The sequence below is a fragment of the Ornithorhynchus anatinus genome, chromosome 17 (genome assembly GCF_004115215.2).
Source record: "Ornithorhynchus anatinus isolate Pmale09 chromosome 17, mOrnAna1.pri.v4, whole genome shotgun sequence".
NCBI lineage: Eukaryota > Metazoa > Chordata > Mammalia > Monotremata > Ornithorhynchidae > Ornithorhynchus > Ornithorhynchus anatinus.
The window spans coordinates 35960290-35981070 of record NC_041744.1 but is presented as its reverse complement, the minus strand read 5'-3'; the positions used below and the strand labels follow the sequence as shown (position 1 = coordinate 35981070).

Genomic DNA, 20781 nt, shown 5'->3' with positions numbered 1-20781 from the left:
GGGGGAGAGGTCAGCGGGGAGCCAGACGAGTTAGAGAGGAGACCGTCGGCTTGGTGAGCCGATCTGAGGTGAGTTTGGTCCTGTTCCTGCACCGGCCAAGATGGTCCAGCTCCCGAACCATTCAGCTGCCCTGGGCAATCTTCATCTCGCAACCATCAGCTCATTTGTCACTCATCCCTAGCATCATCCCTTTCTGACAGTTCTAATGGAGAATAACAATACATGGTATTTGTGAAGCTTTTACTCTGTGCCAAGCACTGTTTTAAGCATTGAGGTTTGTACATTCCAAGTGCTTAGTACAGTGCTCTGTACATAGTAAGCGCTCGATAAATACTATTGAATGAATGAATTGAGGTAGAGGCACAGTAATCAGGTCGGACAGAGTAACTGTCCCACGCGAGGCTCATTCTTAGGGGGGAGGGAAAACTGGTATTTACCCCCATTTTACAGCCGAGAAAAGTGAGGCACTGTGGAGCATTAAGTTTTCTGGTACAGATTATAATTTACTTCTCTGTAATTTATTTATATTAATATCTGTCTCACCCCTCTAGACTGTAAACTCATTGTTGGCAGGGACTTGTCTAATAATTGTTATATTGTACTCTCTTAAGAGCTTAGTACGGTGCTTTGCACACAGTAAGCACTCAATAAATATGACGACTGATTGTGATTCTGATCCCAGGAGGAATTTTCCACACAGACTCAATCACTGACGGCAATCTGGGTCAATGAATCCTTTCCTTCCCCAATCAGTTTGCTCAGAGAGTCTACGCTAAACACTCCCAGAAGGAGAGAGAGGTGCCAAGACTGGCTTGTCATAATGCTAATGTAATAATGCTATTAATTGAATAAGCCAAGAGATGTTTAATGTAAAATAGAGAAGCAGCAGTGGCCTAGTGGAAGGAGCATGGGCCCGGGATTCGGAGGAGCTGGATTCAAATCCCAGATCTGCCGTATGTCGTCTGTGTGACCTTGGGCGAGTCACTTAACATCTCTGGGCCTCAGTTCAGGCATCTGTAAAATGGGGATTGAATCCTACTCCCTCCTACTGTAAGCCCCATGTGGGACGAGGAGTGTTTCTAACCTGATAACTCTGTATAATAATAATTATTATTATGGTAAATGTTAAGCGCTTACTATGTGCCAAGCACTATTCTAAGAGCTGGGGTAATCAGGTTTTCCCACGTGGCGCTCACAGTCTTCATCCCCATTTTACAGATGAGGTAACAGAGGTAACAGGCACAGAGAAGTTAAGTGGCTTGCCCAAGGTCGCAGAGCTGACTAGTGGTTGGGCCGGGATTAGAACCCACATCCTCTGACTCCCAAGCCTGTACTCTTAATGCTTAGAACAGTGCTTGGCACATAGTAAGCACTTAACAAATACAATAATAATGATGATAATAATAAAATAGGCCACATTAGGGGAAAAAAAGCTAGTCAGTCATGAAACGAGTAGCATTTCTATAAAAATTTTAGGTTATCTCGCATGAAAATTAAAAGTAACCGTTAAGCCTTTTTAAAGTTATTGTACATTTACAAAAAATGTAATAATCAACTTCAAAATCAAAGCATACTTGTAGGTGGTCTAGTGGACAGAGCACAGATCTGGGAGTAAGAGCTCACGGGTTCTAATCCAAGCTTCCCGACTCGTCTGCTGTTTGACCCGGGAAAAGTCACTTCATTTCTCTGGGCCTCCGTTCCCTAGCTGTGTGACTGTGGGCAAGTCACTTGACTTCTCTATGCCTCAGTTATCTCATCTGGAAAATGGGGATTAAGTGTGAGCCTCACGTGGGATGACCTGATTACCCTGTATCTCTCCCAGCGCTTAGAACAGTGCTCTGCACATAGTAAGCGCTTAACAAATACCAACAAAAAAAAAGGGGGGGATGAAGACTGTGAGCTCCATGTAGGACAGGACCTGGGTCCAACCCCATTCGCTTGTAACCACCCCAGCGCTTAGTTCAGTGCTTGGCACATAGGAAGTACTTCACAACTACCACAGTTATTATTTTAATAATTCTTTCATCAGTGAACATTTACCTGGGGCCATCGGCACGGAAATGCATCCCATGTGAAATGCAAAATTTCCTAAGTGACTTTATTCCAAAGAGGGCAACCCAGAAAAGTGATTTAAAAAAAGCCTACATCAGATCAGAAACAGACATTTTCTTTCTGAATTAGTACTGAATGACCACTAAACTACAGTTTATTCATGCCTTAAATTGCTATTCTTAGTCTAACAATGTGTTCCACCGTGATTATCCCTACTGAATCCCGGCTCTGCCACATGTCAGCTGTGTGACCTTGGGCAAGTCACTTGACTTCTCTGTGCCTCAGCTACCTCATCTGGAAAATGAGGATTAAGTGTGAGCCTCACGTGGGACGACCTGATTACCCTCTATCTCCCCCAGCGCTTAGAACAGTGCTCTGCACATAGTAAGCGCTTAACAAATACCAACAGAAAAAAAAAAAGGGGGGGATTAAGACTGTGAGCTCCATGTAGGACAGGACCTGAGTCCAACCCCATTCGCTTGCAACCACCCCAGCGCTTAGTTCAGTGCTTGGCACATAGGAAGTACTTCACAACTACCACAGTTATTATTTTAATAATTCTTTCATCAGTGAACATTTACCTGGGGCCATCGGCACGGAAATGCATCCCATGTGAGATGTAAAATTTCCTAAGTGACTTTATTCCAAAGAGGGCAACCCAGAAAATTGATTTAAAAAAACGCTACATCAGATCAGAAACAGACATTTTCTTTCTGAATCAGTACTGAATGACCAGGAGAAGCAGCGTGGCTCAGTGGAAAGAGCCTGGGATTCGGAGTCAGGGGTCATGAGTTCGACTCCCGGCTCTGCCACTTGTCAGCTGTGTGACTGTGGGCGAGTCACAACCTCTCTGTGCCTCAGTTCCCTCATCTGTAAAATGGGGATTAAAAGTGTGTGAGCCCCACGTGGGACAACCTGATTACCCTGTATGTCCCCCAGCGCTTAGAACAGTGCTCCGCACATAGTAAGCGCTTAACAAATACCAACATAATTATTATTATTCACTTCTCTGTGCCTCAGTTATTTCATCGGTAAAATGGAGATTGAGACCGTGAGCCCCACACGGGACAGGGACTATGTGCAACCCAATTTGCCTGTATCCACTCCAGCACATAGTAGAGTGCCTGGCACAAAGTGCCTAACGAATACCACAATTATTATCATTATTATTATTAGCAAGCCATGTAACCACTCTCGGTCTCAGTGTCCATCTCTGTAAAAACGGAGTTACTGATATTTCTCCTCTACCTCCACCCTGACACCACCGTAAGGGAGCAATGAAATCTGCAAAGAGCAGTTTGGAAAAAGAAAAATGCTATTCAAATAAAAGGTGCTATTAATAATAGTTTGCTGCCTACATCATTCAAGAAGATCCACCTGAAATATTCAAGTATCCTCATCTTCATCAACAAAATTAATGCTTTTCTAACTTTATCCTGAGCTCTCAACTAAGTGATTAGGATCTTCGGGAGGAACTATCTGTGAGCCCGTTGTTGGGCAGGGATTGTCTCTATCAGTTGCTGAACTGTACATTCCAAGCGCTTAATACAGTGTTCTGCACAGAGCAAGCGCTCAATAAGTACGATTGAATGAAATATATGACAGGAACATCCCCTCAAGAAGATTATGGTCTAATAGGAGAGGTTAGCAGACACAAATTACAAACATGCAGTAGGTAAAGATCATAATTATTCCTATGCATAGAGACATCTGTCCCCTTAGTTCAAATCTACTCCGGAAGCTCCTTGAGGATAGGAACGGTAGAACAGTAGGTGTATTTATTAAACGCACACTTGTACAGAGCATTGTATAAAGCACTGGGCAACAGTAGCCAGTTGAGAATCAAACATGATCAGGTCTTCCAACTCTCCCAAATGTTCAGTACAGTGCTCTGAACACATTAAATGCTCAATAAATACACCGACTGGACTCTTCAGCTTTCCCTTGCCGACCAACTAAACGTTAAATCAATCGGTCCTATGTATTGGGTGCTTACTTTGTACAGAGCACTCTACTAAGCGCCGTGATAAGCTCACAGTCTAGACGACTGTAGACATTTCAACATTTTTCAAGCATTTAAAAATAAAAGGTGCCGAGGCTTCTGTTTACTATTGGCTCAAGAGTGAACCTCACCGTTTTCCTGCCTCCTTAAGAGGCAAGGAAGCACGAATGTTCCAACTGACGAATATCCCTTCTCCACATCACTACTCTTCCACCCGGGATGGACCAGAAAAAGCCAGTTGGCTTTCGGGACCGTACACCCTCAAGGCAGCAGAAACGGGCGGGACTGATCTAAATGCTTAGCTGTGAGTGGGGCCGTGGCGGGGGAGGGAGGGGAGGGCTTTTAAATTCAGCAACCTTCCACACATGCTTGACTCGCAAGAAATGTTTTATTTGTCATCCTTTTCACGAGGTCACCATCCCTTCTCCATTAATCATTTCCATGGAGAGGGGAGGCCCGGGGAAAAGTAATCCCAAGGCCCTAATATCACTAACCCAAGTGCAGCAGCATCTAATAAATTAACCATGACGAAGCCTCCAGCCCCCATTAAAAAGACTTACTTGACTTTTTCCGTCCTATTCCCCTTCAATCAACCACAGCGCTTAGTGCAGTGCTTGGCACAAAGTGAGCACTTCAACACCAAAATAACGAGGATGATAATTATTGGCTTCCCGCTCTGTCGGCCATCTGAATCGGTTCCACGTGCCCCAAGACGACGCCCATCGGAGCAAAGGGTATTTACACTTTCATTCATCCATTCGTTCATTCAGTCGCATTTATTGAGCACTGACTGCGTGCAAAGCACTGTGCTAAGCACTTGGGAGAGTACACTACAATAAACAGACATATTCCCTGCCCACAATGAGCTTAGAGCGTAGCAGGGGAGCCAGGCATTAATATGAATGAATGGATAAATTACGGATATGTACATTAAGTGCTGTGGGGCCGGAAAGGGGGATGAATAAAGGGAGTAAGTCAGGGTGACGCAGAAGGGAGTGGGAGAAGAGGAAAGAGGGGTGTTTAGTGTGGGAAGACCTCTTGGAGGAGATATGCCTTACTGAAGGCTTTGAAGGGGGGGGGGAGATAAAAATAACACCACTTATTAGTAGTTTACTATCAGGTATGCTATTTTGTAATCATGATTACTTTATCACAAGCTAGAAAGCGCATTAAACTCCAGACATCAGTACTCTAGCGTCTTTTCTAGAGAAAAATCCTAAGCCCTTAAAATAAAGGGTTTCACCAATTGCTGTCATTCTAATTTCAGTAACATCTTATGATCTAAATTCCACCCTTTAAAGGGAGGTGGAAAAAGAATCCACGGGTAAAGGATCGGCGACGGTTTTCCGGAAGGATGAAATACTCTTCTCTCGATGGCAACAGATCTGAATGGGCATAAAGCAACCAAAAGTGTTGTAATTTTAAATCAATCCAAGCATTTACTGAGCTTAAGTGGAGAGTTTACCAAGTCCCTGGAAAAATATATAATGAAAACTATATCAGTGTCTTGGCCTCTTTAAATATCTACATTTTCTCTCTCCTAATTGGGAAAAGTTAGGAGACAATCTAAGATGAACCTCCGCATCATCGGGAGCCTACCTTGTAGTTATCGAAGCACTTTGCTTCCCGAAAGCTTGCATGAATATTAGCCCAACGATATCCCGAGTCAATCCATCAAGGGTATTTATTGCTCACTTCTGACTCCTAGGTCCAGGTTCTATCCACTAGGCCACGCTGCTTCCGCTAGGTCAGACACAGTCCCTGTCCCTCACAGGTTAAGCAAGAGGAGTAGCAGGCATCGAATGCCCATTTTACAGATGAGGAAACCGAGGCACAGAGCACAAGGACCTAGAAAAGGCAAGTGGCTGAGCCGGGATTAGAAAAAGTCTCCTCACTCCCAGCCCAAGCTCTTTCCACTAAGCCGCAAGGCTTCTAGTCCAGTAGCCGCTTAAAAAATAGGATCATTAGTAGCGGTAGTTCTGTCCAGCAAATTAAACCGGCGGTAAAAAACACCGTTCTTCAAAACCTCGGCATTTCTGCTTGATCTCTATCAATCCCCGGCATTTCTTGAGCACTTATTCTGTGAAGAGCACTGTACTATAATCAAACAGTTATACTTTACAATCAACGGGAGTAACCCACACAGCCGATAACGTACCTAGAAATCCAATTTTCCTGAGGCACAAATGAGGTCCTCCTGGCTTCAAAAATTTGTAAGAAAATAAATGGTATTATACTGGAATAAAAGAAATACCACAATACCAGAGTGCACTTCTACTCTCCCCTCTAGTGTTCCTCCCGGCTCACCACGCACTTGGTATTTAATTAGCCTTTGAGGCCCATTACTAATTTTAAATGAAATCGTGCAACCAGGCAAATAGCAACCTCGGTGGAGAGTGCCCATCGCTCCTCAATTTTCCTGGATTTAGTGGATTCCTTTTTCAGCGATCCACTTAAAGCTCAATAGTCACACTCTCTCTCAATTACCCTGCGCCCCTAGGAGCCCTGCCTGAGGGGACCCATTTTATTCCTTGGGGCAGCCAGTGTTGTGGGCAGCGAATATGTCTGCTAATTCTGTTATACCGTACTCTCCCAAGCACTTAGTATAGTGCTCTGCACATAAGTGCTCAATATATACCACCGACTGACGGCATCAGAGGCTCCCTTGGCTTCCGGCAGGGCCCAATGTGAGGTGATTTTGGGGGCGGGGGGGCCATGGTCAGGAAAGGGGCCACAGAACCTGATCTTGCTGTGCTCGAATCTCCAGTGAGGCTGGGCCCAATTCAATCAATCAGTGGTATTTATTAAGCGTTTACTATGTGCAGAGTACTGTTCTCTGCCCCTGGAAGAGTCCAAAACAACAGAATTAGCAGACATGCTCCCTGCCTATACTGAGCTTACAGTCTAAGGGGGAAGCAGGCATTGAAATGAAGAAATAATTTATAATAAATAATTGAAAGATGCGTATATAAGTTCTGTGGGGTTGGAGTGACTATCAAATATCCGAAGGTCAAGCTCGCTGTAGGCAAGGAATGGTGTCTGTTTATGGTTACATTGTACTCTCCCAAGCGCTTAGTACAGTGCTCTACACAGAGTAAGCGCTCAATAAATATGCTGGAATGACTGAATGGACAATCAATGGGTCAAGCTGCTGTGGACCTTTCCATTGCTCCTCACTCCTCCTTTATGTTGGCGAGGAAAACAGATGTGGAAACTGAGAAACAGGAGGGAAGGGGAGAGTTTGGGGGGCAAAGGCGGGAGAGACCGCACAGGAGGGGGGAAGGATTTAGTCCTTTATCCCGAAGTGTCAGCACTCTTTGTTATACTGCCTTGCAGGACCAGCAGCAATGGAAACGGCATATTGCGGGTCTGATAAGACGGTGGGGAGATTTCCCCCTACTCTTTGGCTTTCTCCGCTCTCTTCAGCTGTGTTCTGCCTCTTCCCTTTGACGGTAAGCTCCTTGTGGGCAGGGAACGGGTCTTGGGCTGATATTCCACTTCGAGGGCCTTCAGTGCCTTACACTCGGTAGCGCAATAAATACGACTCCTTTAAGGTGTGCTGCCAACCCAAATGGAACAATAACTGGGGATCCTCTTTTTATTCGGGCTAAGGAAGTCTCAAGGGCTTAGTATAGCGCTCTACACCCAGTAAGTAGTCAATAAATACCAGGATGAGGAGGAGGAGGTGAAGGAGACATATATAGCGCTTTACCCACAGTAAGCATTCAATAAATTCCAAGACGAAGAGGAAGAGGAGGTGAAGAAGAAATATATAGCGCTCTGCACACAGTAAGTGTTCAATAAATAAAATCCCACTGATTGATTGGAAACCCTCCAAGAACTCCAGGATGGAAGAGTTTAGGAAGCAGTGATCTGGATGAGGAATAAACTCTATTCTGAATAATAACAGTATTTGTTAGGCACTTACTCTGTGCCAAGCACTTTACAAAGCGCTGGGCTAGACACAAGCAAATTGTGTTGGACACAGTTCCTTTCCCCACCTGGGTACGGTCTTAATCCCCATTTTACAGAGAGGTAACTGGGGCCCAGAGAAGCTGAGTGACTTGCCCCAAAGTCACGCAGCAGACAAGTAGCAGAGCCGGGATTAGAACCCAGGTCCTTCTGACTCCCAGGCCTGTGCTCTATCCCTTAGGCCACGCTCCTCTTGATCTTAGTGCTCAACTCCAACCTTCTCCTGCCCTCCCCTGAGATGGCAGGTCCTCGTCTATGGAGGGACGGTCATTGCATGGGCTAAAACCATCGGACGACAAAAGGGCACTTGGAAGAAAAGACCTTCTGCGTTTCCAAGCAACCATCCGTCCCCGAGCCCCCATATCCCGACACCAAGAAGCAATAAGGAGCCGAGAAGACCCCCGATGCCGAGAGAAAGACTTGTGTGGGACTGCTTAAGACCTTTTAATGGTGCATTTGCTCTGGATTCATCCGATGAGTGGCTATTCTTTCATCTCAGAAGTAAAATTCACTCTCCAGAGGAAGCTGGGAGACCAAACTTCTTTTGTCTGAAAAGGCTGAACGCGCCTATGTCAACGGAGGAGAAACTGCCTGCACTTTTGACTTTCTTTCCACCGGCGGTGCTTTGAGGCTTCCCCTACTGCCAATACTATCAATCGCTAATAATAATAATAATAATGATGGTATCTGTTAGGTGCTTACTACGTGCCAAGCACTGTTCTAAGCTCTGGGGGTGATAAAAGGTAATCAGGTTGCCCCACGTGGGGCTCACAATCTCAATCCCCATTTTACAGATGAGATAACTGAGGCACAGAGAAGTTGTGACTTGCCCAAAGTCGCACAGCTGACAAGGGATGGAGTCGTAATTAGAACCCATGACCTCTGACTCCCAAGCCCGTGCTCCTTCCACTGAACCGTCCAAACATATCGATCCACCACATATATTGAACGCTCCTCAGCTATTTAGTACAGTGCTCTGCACCTGGGAAGAATTCAATACACATAATTGAGTGAGCACTTACAGGGTACAGAGCAATGTATTAAGAGCTTGGGAGTATCTGTAATTTATTTATTTAATGTCTGTCTTCCCCTCTAGATCGTAAGCTTCTCGTAGGCAGGGACTGGGCCTGTTTATGGTTATCCTGTACTCTCCCAAGTGCTAAGTACAGCGCTCAGCACACAGTAAGCACTCGATAAGTACGAGCGAATGAAATGAATGAATTTGAATTGGTAGAGACGATCCCTATCCTCAAGGATCTTATAACCAGTCATATTCACTGAGCGCTCACGGTAATAATTATGGCATTTGTTAAGCGCGTACCATGTGCTCAGCACTGTTCTCAGCGCTGGGGTAGACAGAGCGTAATCAAGGTTGTCCCACGTGGGGCTCACGCTTTTAATCCCCATTTTACAGATGAGGTAACTGAGGCATAGAGAAGTTAAGTGACTTGCTCAAGGCCACACAGCAGAAAGTGGCGGAGGCGGGATTAGAACCCACGTCCTCTGACTCCCAAGCCTGTGCTCTTTCTACTAAGCCGCGCTGCTTTGGAGAGCGCTGTACTAAGTGCTTGGGGGGAGCACAATACAACAGAATTAGCATCCGTGATCCTTGCCCTCAAGGACCTTACAGTGTTACCTATCACCTCTTCCCACCTGCTCCTAGTCTCCTCTTCCCTGCTGGTAACCGCCCCCTTTCCCCCTCACCACAACTTGTCTGCTGTGTCACCTTGGGCACATCACTAAATTCTCTGTGCCTCAGTTACCTCACCTCTAAAATGGGGATTAAGATTGTGAGCCCCATGCGGGACAGGGACTTGCTTAGCTTGCATCCAAATTAAGAGAAGCAGCGTGGCTCAGTGGAAAGAGCCCGGGCTTGGGAGTCCGAGGTCATGGGTTCGAGTCCCAGCTCTGCCACTTGTCAGCTGGGTGACTGTGGGCAAGTCACTTTACTTCTCTGGGCCTCAGTGACCTCATCTGTAAAACTGGGATTAAGACTGTGAGCCTCACGTGGGACAACCTGATTACCCTGTATCTACCCCAGCGCTTAGAACAGTGCTCTGCACATAGTAAGCGCTTAAATACCAACATTATTATTATTATTATCCACCCCAGCGTTTAGTTCAGTGCCCGGTTCTTGCCAAGAGCTTAACAAATATATTTTTTTAAGACTCAAGAGCAAACATTATCCCTTTTCTTCCTCTGAACAAGTACAGATTTAAGAAGATACGATTTAATCCCTCTATTCTGTAAAAAGTTTCTGTACGTAGAACGTTATTAGTCTAGCAGCGTGGCTCAGTGGAAAGAGCCCGGGCTTGGGAGTCAGAGATCACAGGTTCTGATCCCGGCTCCGCCGCTCGTCAGCTGCGTGACGTTGGACAAGTCACTTAACTTCTCTGTGCCTCAGTTACCTCAGCTGCAAAATGGAGGTTAAGACTGTGAGCCCCACGTGGGACATCCTGATTACCTTGTATCCCCCCAGTGCTTCGCACATAGTAAGAGCTTAACAAATAATCGTTATTATTATTATTACTCTGTAGCATCCTTAGTCTCCGGTAAAATCTCCCCAATCTTTTTGTACCTCACTCAGGGAGTGGTTTACTGCCCACCTGCACACGATCTAATATCTCTGTATAGATGCAGCCCGCAATTTTTGCCACTTTGAACACCACAGTTTTCGAGGAAACTCTCTAGAACCGGCACCCTAATTCCGTAGCCATCGCAGACGTCGTTCTCTGCCTTTCCTGTGGAAACGTGCTTCGTGTCGAATCTCCTGTTCTGAACACTCAGGAATACCATTCCGACATACTCCATCTACTCTCATTTCGCGAGAGAGGAAAGCTCCCACCGTATATCTAAATTCCTTTAGGCCCCTCTCTAATAAGTCCGTGAGAGGCCATCCGTTACAAGCGGGATGGCTCGGCGGCCCCTCGCTTCCTCTTCTAAATAGAATTCTCCGAAACTTTACAGCCCAAATTCTGGTTTTGCCATCGACAGAGAATCCCCTTTCGCTTGAACCACCTGACAGCTACAAACCTCCAATCCGAGGTCTCGCCTCCGCTGCTTGTGAAGAACCTCGCTTAGTTCGGTTTTCATCGTGGTCACATGCCCGGGGAGTGAAGTAGAGGAATCCTTCTCTCCGCCTCGGCCATGCCGCCGCCCCGAGAGCCCCCACGTCCCCCCGGCTCCGGGCCGTGAGGGAAACGCGGACTAGCAACTCGGGAGGCCGTCAGAACGGGCCGGCGGCGGGGAGTGTGTACTTCGAGCTGGCAGAGGGGGGAATGACTGCTTCTTTCGTTTTCAAAGGAGGAAGAACCGAGGCTGTAAATACACGCGAAGGACTGTCTGTATTAGTACAGTGCTCTGCACGCAGTAAACGCTCAAGCAATACGATGGATCGATCGCCCGATGACTCACGGTGTCGTCAGAGACAGTGGCTCTCCCTCTCAGCTTGTCCAGCACACACGCTCCCTCAGAAATGTTTTCAGTGCAGCAACCTACAGCTCTGCTGGTCACCCCGGCGTGATGGGATAACAAAACAAAACAAAAAAAAATCGGGATGATTCTGCCTCGTCAGCTGGCCCCTTTTACTTTGTTCCAGGAGAGGAAGCAAGGGAAAAAAAAAGGAGCCATGACAATCAGCCCGCCCGCCACCGGCACGAAACCTGCCCTAGACTTGTGAAAATAATGTTTTGGGAGGAAGAGCTCTGGCTCGCTGAAAGCACGGCTTGCGTGAAAAGCAGGAAGCTGATCGGAGCAGCAGAGAGCAGGGATGGGGCGGAGCAGAGAAAGCTCAGCCCAGAGGATCCTGGTTGCTTAGAGTTACTTATTCGCAGCATAATCTAATTTATTTATACCAGGGTCCGTCTCCCTCTCTAGACCGTCGGCTCGCTGCGAGCGGGGAACCTCTCTGTTGTACTCTCCCAACTGTTTGGTGCGGTGCTCTGCACACGGTCGGCGCTCAATAAATACCAGTGACCGATCGACAATCTAATGCCGCTGCTTTCTGCTCTCCCCCAGCAATCTAGGCTACCTCTTCGCTCCCCCGCTCGGCGGAAGGCTGGAATTTGGGGAACCGTGGCACCCTCCAAACGGAAGGCCTGACCATGGTTTCAGACGGTGCCTCGGCGCAAGGGAAGCGATGTCAGCCTCCCAGCACACACACGCATACGCCCCAGCCTCGGCTCCGTCGAGCCACCTCCGCTCTGATCTGTCGAGACCCTAAGGGCCCCGGCTTCTGCCCAATCCTACCTAGCTGGGCTCCGTGATCCGGCCAGGGGAACCGAGAGATCGTACTACTGGAGTAAATCAAAACTGATACAAAAAAGTCTCCCCACATGGAGTCCAACATCCTCTCTCTCTGCCCAGCCAAGCCCCTGCGGCCATCAATCGGTCGTCCTAATCCGGCACTTACTGTGCGCACAGCACTGCACGTTTGAGAGAGTACAGTAGAATTTATTGTTGAATCGTACTCTCCCAAGTGCTCAGTACCGTACTCTGCACACAGTAAGCGCTCAAATATGACCGAATGAATGAAGAATTTAGCAGATACAGGCCCGGCACATTGAGTCTGTGGCAGAAAGGGAGGAGATGCGGTGACAGAAAGGGCGTAAGTCAAATGACAAGCAGCGTGGCCTTGTGGGAGGAGCACGGGCCTAGAAGACAGAGGATCCGAATTCTAATCCCAGTTCCGCCACTCCGTCTGCTGAGTGACCTCGGGCGGGTCATTCATTGTTATACCGTACTCTCTTCAGGACTCACTACGGTGCGCTGCACCCTGTAAGCGCTCAATAAATATGACTGCCTGACTTCACGTCTCTGGGCCTCAATTACCTCATCAGTAAAATGGGGACTGAGACTGTGAGCTCTATTTGGCACAGGAACTGTGACCAACCCAATTTTTTTCCCTGTACTCCAGTGCTTAGTATAGAACCTGCCACACAGTAAGCACGTAAATTAAAGAACTCATTTTATAAAAAGTCAAATAAGCCTGAGCTCAGGACAAGGACCAAGACATCCTCCCCTACAAGAAATGTGGCAGAGAGGTGGTAAAAATGTATAATTTCAATTCAGACCCACAGTCCTGATGCTTCCCTTCTCCTCTTGGCCACAACCTGCCTGTTGTTGCTGGCCATCAATGCTGATAACGATGTTCACGGCAGACCCCGACGGTGAAAATGCTTTAAACTTGTAAAAGGAATCAAGGTTGGGGTTCGTAATTGGAATTCTTCTAGAAGCTGGCTGGGAAAACAAAATACAAGGCCAAAAAAAAAAAAAAAAAGACCTCACTTAATAACCACTTCCTTTGGGAGTCAGAACTGGGGTACTAAGTGCTGGGACAGATAGAGCAGATGTGGTCACTATACCATGGGGAGTTCACAGTCTAAGAGGTGGGGATAGCAGGTAACATCCCCATTTTACAGATGAGAAACCGAGGCTCCCAGAGCTGGGGTTAGAACTTTTCCAAATGAGAGGCTTATGCAAAGAAATGGGACGTTTCGAGAAGCAGCGTGGCCTAGTGGATAGAGCATGGGCCTGGGAGTCAGAAAGTATATATGTACATAGTTATAATTATAATTCTATATTATTACTGATATATATATATATATATAAAATTCCATTTATCTGTAATGATGCTACTGATGCCTGTTTACTAGTTTTGATGTCTGTCTCCCCACTTCTAGACTGTGAGCTCGTTGTGGGCAGGGATTGTCTCCATTTGTTGTTGAACTGTACTTCCCAAGCGCTTGGTACAGTGCTCTGCACACAGCAAGTGCTCAATAAATACGACTGACTGAATGAAAAGACTTGGTTCTAATCCCAGCTCGGCCACTCGTCTGCTGTGTGACCTCGGGCACGTCGCTTGACTTCCCTGTGCCTCAATTCCCACATTTGAAAATTGGGATTAAGACTGTGAGCCTCATGTGGGACGGGGTCTATGTCCCACCTGATTAGGTTGTATCTATGCCAGTGCTTAGTACAGTGACTGGCACATGGTAAGCGCTGAACGAATACCATAAAGTCTATCAGCAGTACTCCAGAAACTTAGATGACATCCTTAACTCTAAATTTACATAACCATAGACACTGGAGTTCCTCTGCTATATTATTCGTTCCTTGAGGGTAAAGAACCACATCCACAACTTGCCACGCTAGAAAACATAATTCTCGAGTCCATAACAACAGCAGTGATATTTGTTATGTTCGGTCTATGGGCCAAACACTGGGGAAGACAGCATGGCACAGTGGATAGAGCGTGGGCCTGGGCGTCAGAAGGTAATGGGTTCTAATCCCAACGTCACCACTTGTCTGCCGTGTGGACTTGAGCAAGTCACTTCACTGGGCTTCGGGTACCTCACTTAACAAATGGGGATTGAGACTGTGAGCCCCAAGTTGGACAGGGACCGATTTGCTTCTCTCTATCCTGCCACACAGTCAGCGCTTAGCAAATACCACAATTATTATTATAAAAGATAATCAGCACTTAGTAGGGTGCCCGGCACTTAGTAAGTGCTTAAATACCATAACAAAACAATATAAACATAATCAGATCAGACACAGTACCCTGGCCCACACCTACTCACGGTCTTAAGAGGGAAGAGGAAAGACATGTCACAGAAACTGAAGTCCAGAGAAGTTTAGTCACTTGCCCAAGGTCTCACAGGAGGTAAGTGGCAAAGCTGGGATTAGAACCAAGGCCTCCTGACTCCGATTCCTGTGCTCTGACCACTTGGTCACAGTGCTCCGCAAAAATCTCTATATCCTCCTATGGTCCCGGCCATTTCCCACCATCCCGCCCAGGAAGAATCACATTCCACAATGGCCTCCGACAGTAGTGGACTTCAATGGCCCCGTGAAATAAGCAACACAATTTTTTTAATTGGTATTTGTAAACTGCTATGTGCCGGGCACTGTACTGAGCGCTGGGCTAGATACAAGCTCATCGGATTGGACACGGTCCTCGTCCCATATGGGGCAAACAGTTTTCCCTCCCCGTTTGACAGATGAGGTAACTGAGGCCCAGAGAAGTGAAGGGACTTGCCCGAGGTCACACATCGGACAAGCGGCGGAGCCGGGATTGGAACCCAGGTCCTTCTGACTCCCAGGCCCGCTGCTTCTCAGCAAACCTGACGTAGAATTGAGACAACCCAGAAGGTCTGCTGCCCAATACACTCGCTGAAATCTGAGCAAAGCCGTGATTCTCTCCCGAATAAAATGCTAAATTGGCGTGTAAAGGCACGCCTAAGAAAAGTAGGCATTTCTCAAGGTAGACACTTCCTGGAAACAAGCAATGCTGCCAGGAGTTTTCGGGCGTTGAGGAAGATAACATTTCTGAGGAAGAAAAGCGGTGAACTGCCTCCCTGAGATCACATACTGCAATCTTTCTGGCCCCTGCTCGATGCTCACTGACTTCACACACCAGAGTAGTCAATCTGTCAGTGGTATTTATTAAGCACTTTCTGTCTGCAGAACACTGTACTAAGTGCTTGGGAGAGCACAACATGATACGATATGGTATGACCTAGCAGATAGAGCACGGGCCTTGGAGTCAAAGGTCATGGGTTCTAATCCCAGCTCCACCGCTTGCCTGCTGTGTGGCCTTGGGCAAATCACTTCACTTCTCTGTGCCTCAATTCCATCATCAGTAAATTTGGGGATTAAGACTGCGAGACTGATGTGGGACAGGGACTGTGTCCAGTGCAATTTGCTTGAATCTCCCTGCCCTCCCAGACACCCCACCAGTGATCAGTACGGTTCCTGGCACACAGTAAGCGCTTAAATACCACAGTTATTATTTTAATTATTACTACAATACAATATGGCCTGGTGGACAGGGCATGGGCCTGTGAGTCAGAAAGACCTGGTTTCAAATTCCGGTTCCTCCACTTGTCTCCTGGGTGACCTTGGGCAAGACACTTCACTTCTCTTGGCCTCAGTTACCTCATCTGTAAAATGGGGATTCAGACTGTTAGCCCCATGTGGGACAGGGACTATGTCCAAGACTGTGAGCTTGTTTCGGGCAGGAATGTGCCTGCTGCTATATTGTACTTTCCCAAGTGCTTAATGCAATGCTTTGCACACAGAAAGTGCTCAATAAATACAACTGAATGAACAAACCGATGATCCTGAGTGTTTAGTTCAGTGCCTTGCACATAGTATGCTCTTACATTATGGGCAGGGAGCGTGTCTGCTGGTTCTGTGGTACTGTACTTTCCCAAGTGCTTAATTCAGTGCTCTGCCCATGCAATTGCTTGATTAACAAATACCATTAAAAAAAAACCCAAAAACAACCAGAGCTGGTAGACACATTCCTTGCCCACAGTGAGATTACAGTCTAGAAGGACTTATGGTCTACAGTAAACCAGATCTCACTCCACTGATCCAGGGGAACTGAATTGGGAATTGGGATCCAGGGGCTGATCCTAATGGAGTTTTAAGGAGGCAGAACCCATCGGGAGGCAAAGGAGAGACATGCAACCTTACTGGGGAGGAGGGAAAGGGGAAGATGGAGGAGAGGGTGCACTTTCAACACCCCCACCCCTTCCCCACCCTTCCCCCACCTCCTCCAGTCACTATAGGAGAGCGAGGACACTGGTGAACTTCTCTGGATCATTCATTCATTTATCAATTCAACTGCATTTATATATAAGTGCAGAACACTGTACTAAGCACTTGGGAGAGAATGACAACTATGAACAGACATATTCCCTGCCCACAGTGAGCATACAGCCTAGAGGGGGTTTAAAAAAACCCAAAAAACTTAATTCTAAGTTACTTCTAGTATAGACATCAATACAAATAAATAAAATTATAAATGTGAACTTAAGTGCCATAGGGATGAGACTAAAGTTCTCCAGATTTCTCATTCTTCTACCGCAGGTTTGGGGCATCCTCCTCATTGTTCCCCAAGTTTCTTCATTCAGTTGTGTTTATTGAGCGCTTACTGTGTGCAGTGCGCTGCTTGGGAGAGAACAAGATAACAAAAACAGACACATTCCCTTCGCCAAGTCCCTGCAACCTTCTTGCTCCCACATCAAGAAGGATAGAGGAGCCCAACTAGTATTTATTTAAGCACTTACTATGTGCCAAGCACTGTACCAAGCCCAGGGGTAGATACAAGATAATCAAGTTGGACACCGTCCCTGTCCTACCTGGAGTTCAGCCTTAATCCCCATTTTATAGATGAGGTAACTGAGGCGTGGAGAAATTAAGTGATTTGTCCGTGATTTCACCGAAAACAAGTGGAGGAGCCGGGAATAGAATCCAGGTCCTCCGATTCCCGAGTCTGTTCTCTTCCCACTGTGGGCAGGGATCGTGTCTACCAACTCTGCTGTATGTTACTTTCCTGAGTGAAACGTCTTTAACTAATGTCTACTCTAAAGCAAATCTGAATTAATACCAGTGAGAGCAAGAAGGAGGAGAAAAGTGCTTAAAAAAAAACCCAAAAAAACTTTTAATTCTAATCTCCCGTTGACCAGAATTCACGTGACTGTTGAGAATTCCCAAGTTTCCACGCCGAAAGCTGCCTTGGCCAACTGGAAGAAGATCGCTATTGAGTAATCCAATGAACTATCATCAGACACTTTGACAAGGTATGGACTGGAAAACTATGGAAACACATGAAAACAAGGGGCAAGGCAGAAGTCCCGAAAAAACTCACGCGCAAATAGGACCACCGCAATCTGGAGCAGAACAAAGGAATTCAACAAGGTTGACAGGGCATGAAACACAACTTTCTGCTCAACTCTAAAAATACCTTAAGAATGGGGAGATTTTGTGGGACTCTAGGCTAAGCACTGGGGAAGAGACAAGCTAAGCAAACTGGACACAGTCCCTGTCACACACAGGGCTCAAGGTTTAAGTGGGAGGGAGAAATTCCTGAGGGCAGGGATCGTGTTTGGTTTTTTAAATGGTATTTGTTAAGCACTTACGGTGTGCCAGGCACTGTTCTAGGCACTGGGGTAGCTACAAGGTAATACGGTTGGACACAGTCCACATCCCCCCATGGGGCTCGTAATCTTAGGCCGCACTTTCCAGATGAGGTAACTGAGGCCCAGAGAAGTGAAGTGATTTACCCAAGGCCACGCAACAGACCTGTGGCGGAGCCAGGATTAGAGCCCAAGTCCTTCTGACTCCCAAGCCCATACTCTATCCACTAGGCCATGCTGCTTCACTCCATTTTATCCCCATTTTACAGATAAGAAAGCTGAGGTAGAGAGAAGGTTCATGACTTGTCCAAGCTCACACAACAGCCAAGTGGCAGAGGCGGGATTAGAAGCCAGTACTATTACAGCAGACTCGGGAAACCTGGATTCGAAGTCAGGTTTCCTGACTCCACCGTAATAGCGGTAATAGTGTTCAATAATAATAATAATAATAAAAATGTTGGTATTTGTTAAGCGCTTACTACGTGCAGAGCACTGTTCTAAGAGCTGGGGGAGATACAGGGTAATCAGGTCGTCCCACGTGAGGCTCACAGTTAATCCCCATTTTACAGATGAGGTAACTGAGGCACAGAGAAGTTAAGTGACTTGCCCATAGTCACACAGCTGTCAAGTGGCAGAGCCGGGGTTCAAACCCATGACCTCTGACTCCCAAGCCTGTTTACCGAGCACCCAAGTGGGTGCAATCCTTGGGAAATTCCAAACAAGCAGGTGACACACTCCTTGCCCACAAGGAGCTTACGATCTTTCGGTACTCCCAGTTCCAGGCTGGTTTCACTAGGCCATGGCACTCAAAAGGAACTAAGAACAGATTCCTGAAATTGCTAAACACAAAACTGTGCAGAGGATTTATACTCTCTGAGAAGACAAGACTCCAAATGACAAAATAATAATAATAACAACAATTGTTAAGCACTCACTATGTGTCGGGCACTGTTCTAACGGCTGCGGTAGATAAAAGATAATCAGGTCCCAAATGGGGCTCACAGTTTAAGAAGGAGGGAGACTAGATATTGAATCCCCGACGGTGAAGATGAGGGAACTGAGGCACAGGGAAGTCAAGTGACTTACCCGAGGTCACACAGGAGACAAGGGGAGGATCGGGGATTGGAACCCAGATCCTCTTTCACCCAGACCTGTGCTCTTTCCATGAGGCCACGCTGCCTCCCAGATATAACCTAGCCTGTGTGCCCATGATGACAGCCACACATTCCAGGGAAAAGTCAGTAATGACGACGAAGATGGTGATGAAAATAGCAATCTGTAGGGCTACCTCAAAATTTTGGAGAGGCAGGACACCATTCGAGATGTGTGGTGAAATTAAACTGAGGAGGATGCCAGCCCCTCTAGACCGGAAGTTTGCTGTGGGCAGGAAACATGCCCACCAACTCTGTTAAATCATATTTTCCCAAGTGCTTAGCACAGCGCTCTGCACTCGGTAAGCTCTCCATAAATACCACTGACTGATGGATCCAGGGAGAAGTAGGGACAGGTGTGAAGAAGCCGTGGGCGGGCTAGTTCACAGCACTGTTCTTCATCTGAGGAGACCAATTTTAAGGAATGGAAGAGGATGCAGTGTTTTCTACCTGGTAACGCCTCCTGATAACTGGAGGAAGTGATCCACCTCCTCCGCTTAACCGCTTATTTTCAAAGCAATCTGATAATTAGTATTAATTGCTGGCCTTCGGATGGATGTGGGCTATGAACTTTGGCTACTTACCGTGGAAAGCCCACCGCAATCCCTTAACCGCAAAGCAACAGCCCCTCTCAACGGCTACTTATTGAAACCTGTCTGTACTTAAAAATCAACAGCCTTCTAAACATTCTTGCTCTGAAAATGTTCATTCCACAAAAGCTGGCTAAAAATCATATTGGAAAAGAATGAATTTTCCTTTCCTCTTCCAAGGCCACATCTAGTGCAGGAAATCATTCCAAATGTTTCTAAACGTATTCACACCCGCGGTACGTATTTTCATAATCGGTTGTCCCTCCCTACCTGTAGCTTATTTAGCACTTGCTGGCTCTTTGAGGGTGGGGATCGGGTCTGCTAAGTCTATTGTATCAATCAGTTGTATCAATCAATTGTATTTATTGAGTGCTTACTGTGTGCAGAACACTATAATAAGCAATTGGAAAAGTACGATCCAATTGAGTGATAGGCACAATCCTTAGATAAGAGGTTAGTCTGGTAGGGGAAAGACAAACATTTAAATAAAGCAATCGATGGTACTGATTTTTGCATTTATTTAAAGATATTTGTTAAGCACTTATTATATGCCAGGCACTGTACTAAAAACTGGGGTGAGGCAAGCTAATCAAGTTGGGCACGGTCCATGTCCCACCTGGGACTCACAGTCTTAATCTCCATTTTACAGGTGAGGGAACTGAGGCACAAAGAAGGGACGCGACTTGCCCAAGATCACCCAGCAGACAGGTGGATGGAGCCGGGATTAGAACCCAGGTCCTTCTGACTCCCAAGCCTGAGTTCCACTAGGCCAAGTTGCTAATCATGAGAGACACAGTTCCTGTCCCACTTGGGGATCATGATCTAAGATGGAGGGGAAACGGGTATTTTATCCCCATTTCACAGAGGAGGAAACTGAAACCCAAAGAAGCTAAATGATTTGCTTTCACGATTATACAAAAAGCCTTTCTCTCCCCTTTACCGCCTTCCTATTTCTCCCTTCCCTTCTCTCCCTTCTGTTAGAGCGTGGTCTAACAGAAAGAGTACAAGTCTGGTAGTTATGAGGTCTGGGTTCTAATCCCCCTTCTGCGACTTGCCTGCTGTGTGAACTTAGGCAAGTCACTTAACTT

At 46.6% G+C, this 20781-nt stretch overlaps 1 protein-coding gene across 11 annotated transcripts in view; it reads right to left on the bottom strand.

Annotated features, from left to right (window-relative positions):
* Nucleotides 1-20781, bottom strand: part of BBX (BBX high mobility group box domain containing) — a 193071-nt gene that overhangs the window by 126144 nt on the left and 46146 nt on the right. For 2 of the 11 annotated variants that reach the window (XM_029082900.2, XM_029082909.2), the window contains exon 1: nt 11060-11414. The exons of 5 other annotated variants lie outside the window; for them this stretch is intronic. In XM_029082900.2, coding sequence (XP_028938733.1) covers nt 11060-11119 — 60 coding nt within the window. In that variant the 5' untranslated portion in view covers nt 11120-11414. Of the gene's footprint in view, nt 1-11059; nt 11415-11440; nt 11699-20781 lie in introns of those variants that run through there. 4 more of the 11 variants (XM_007657324.4, XM_007657330.4, XM_029082907.2 and 1 more) reach the window with 3 other exon arrangements.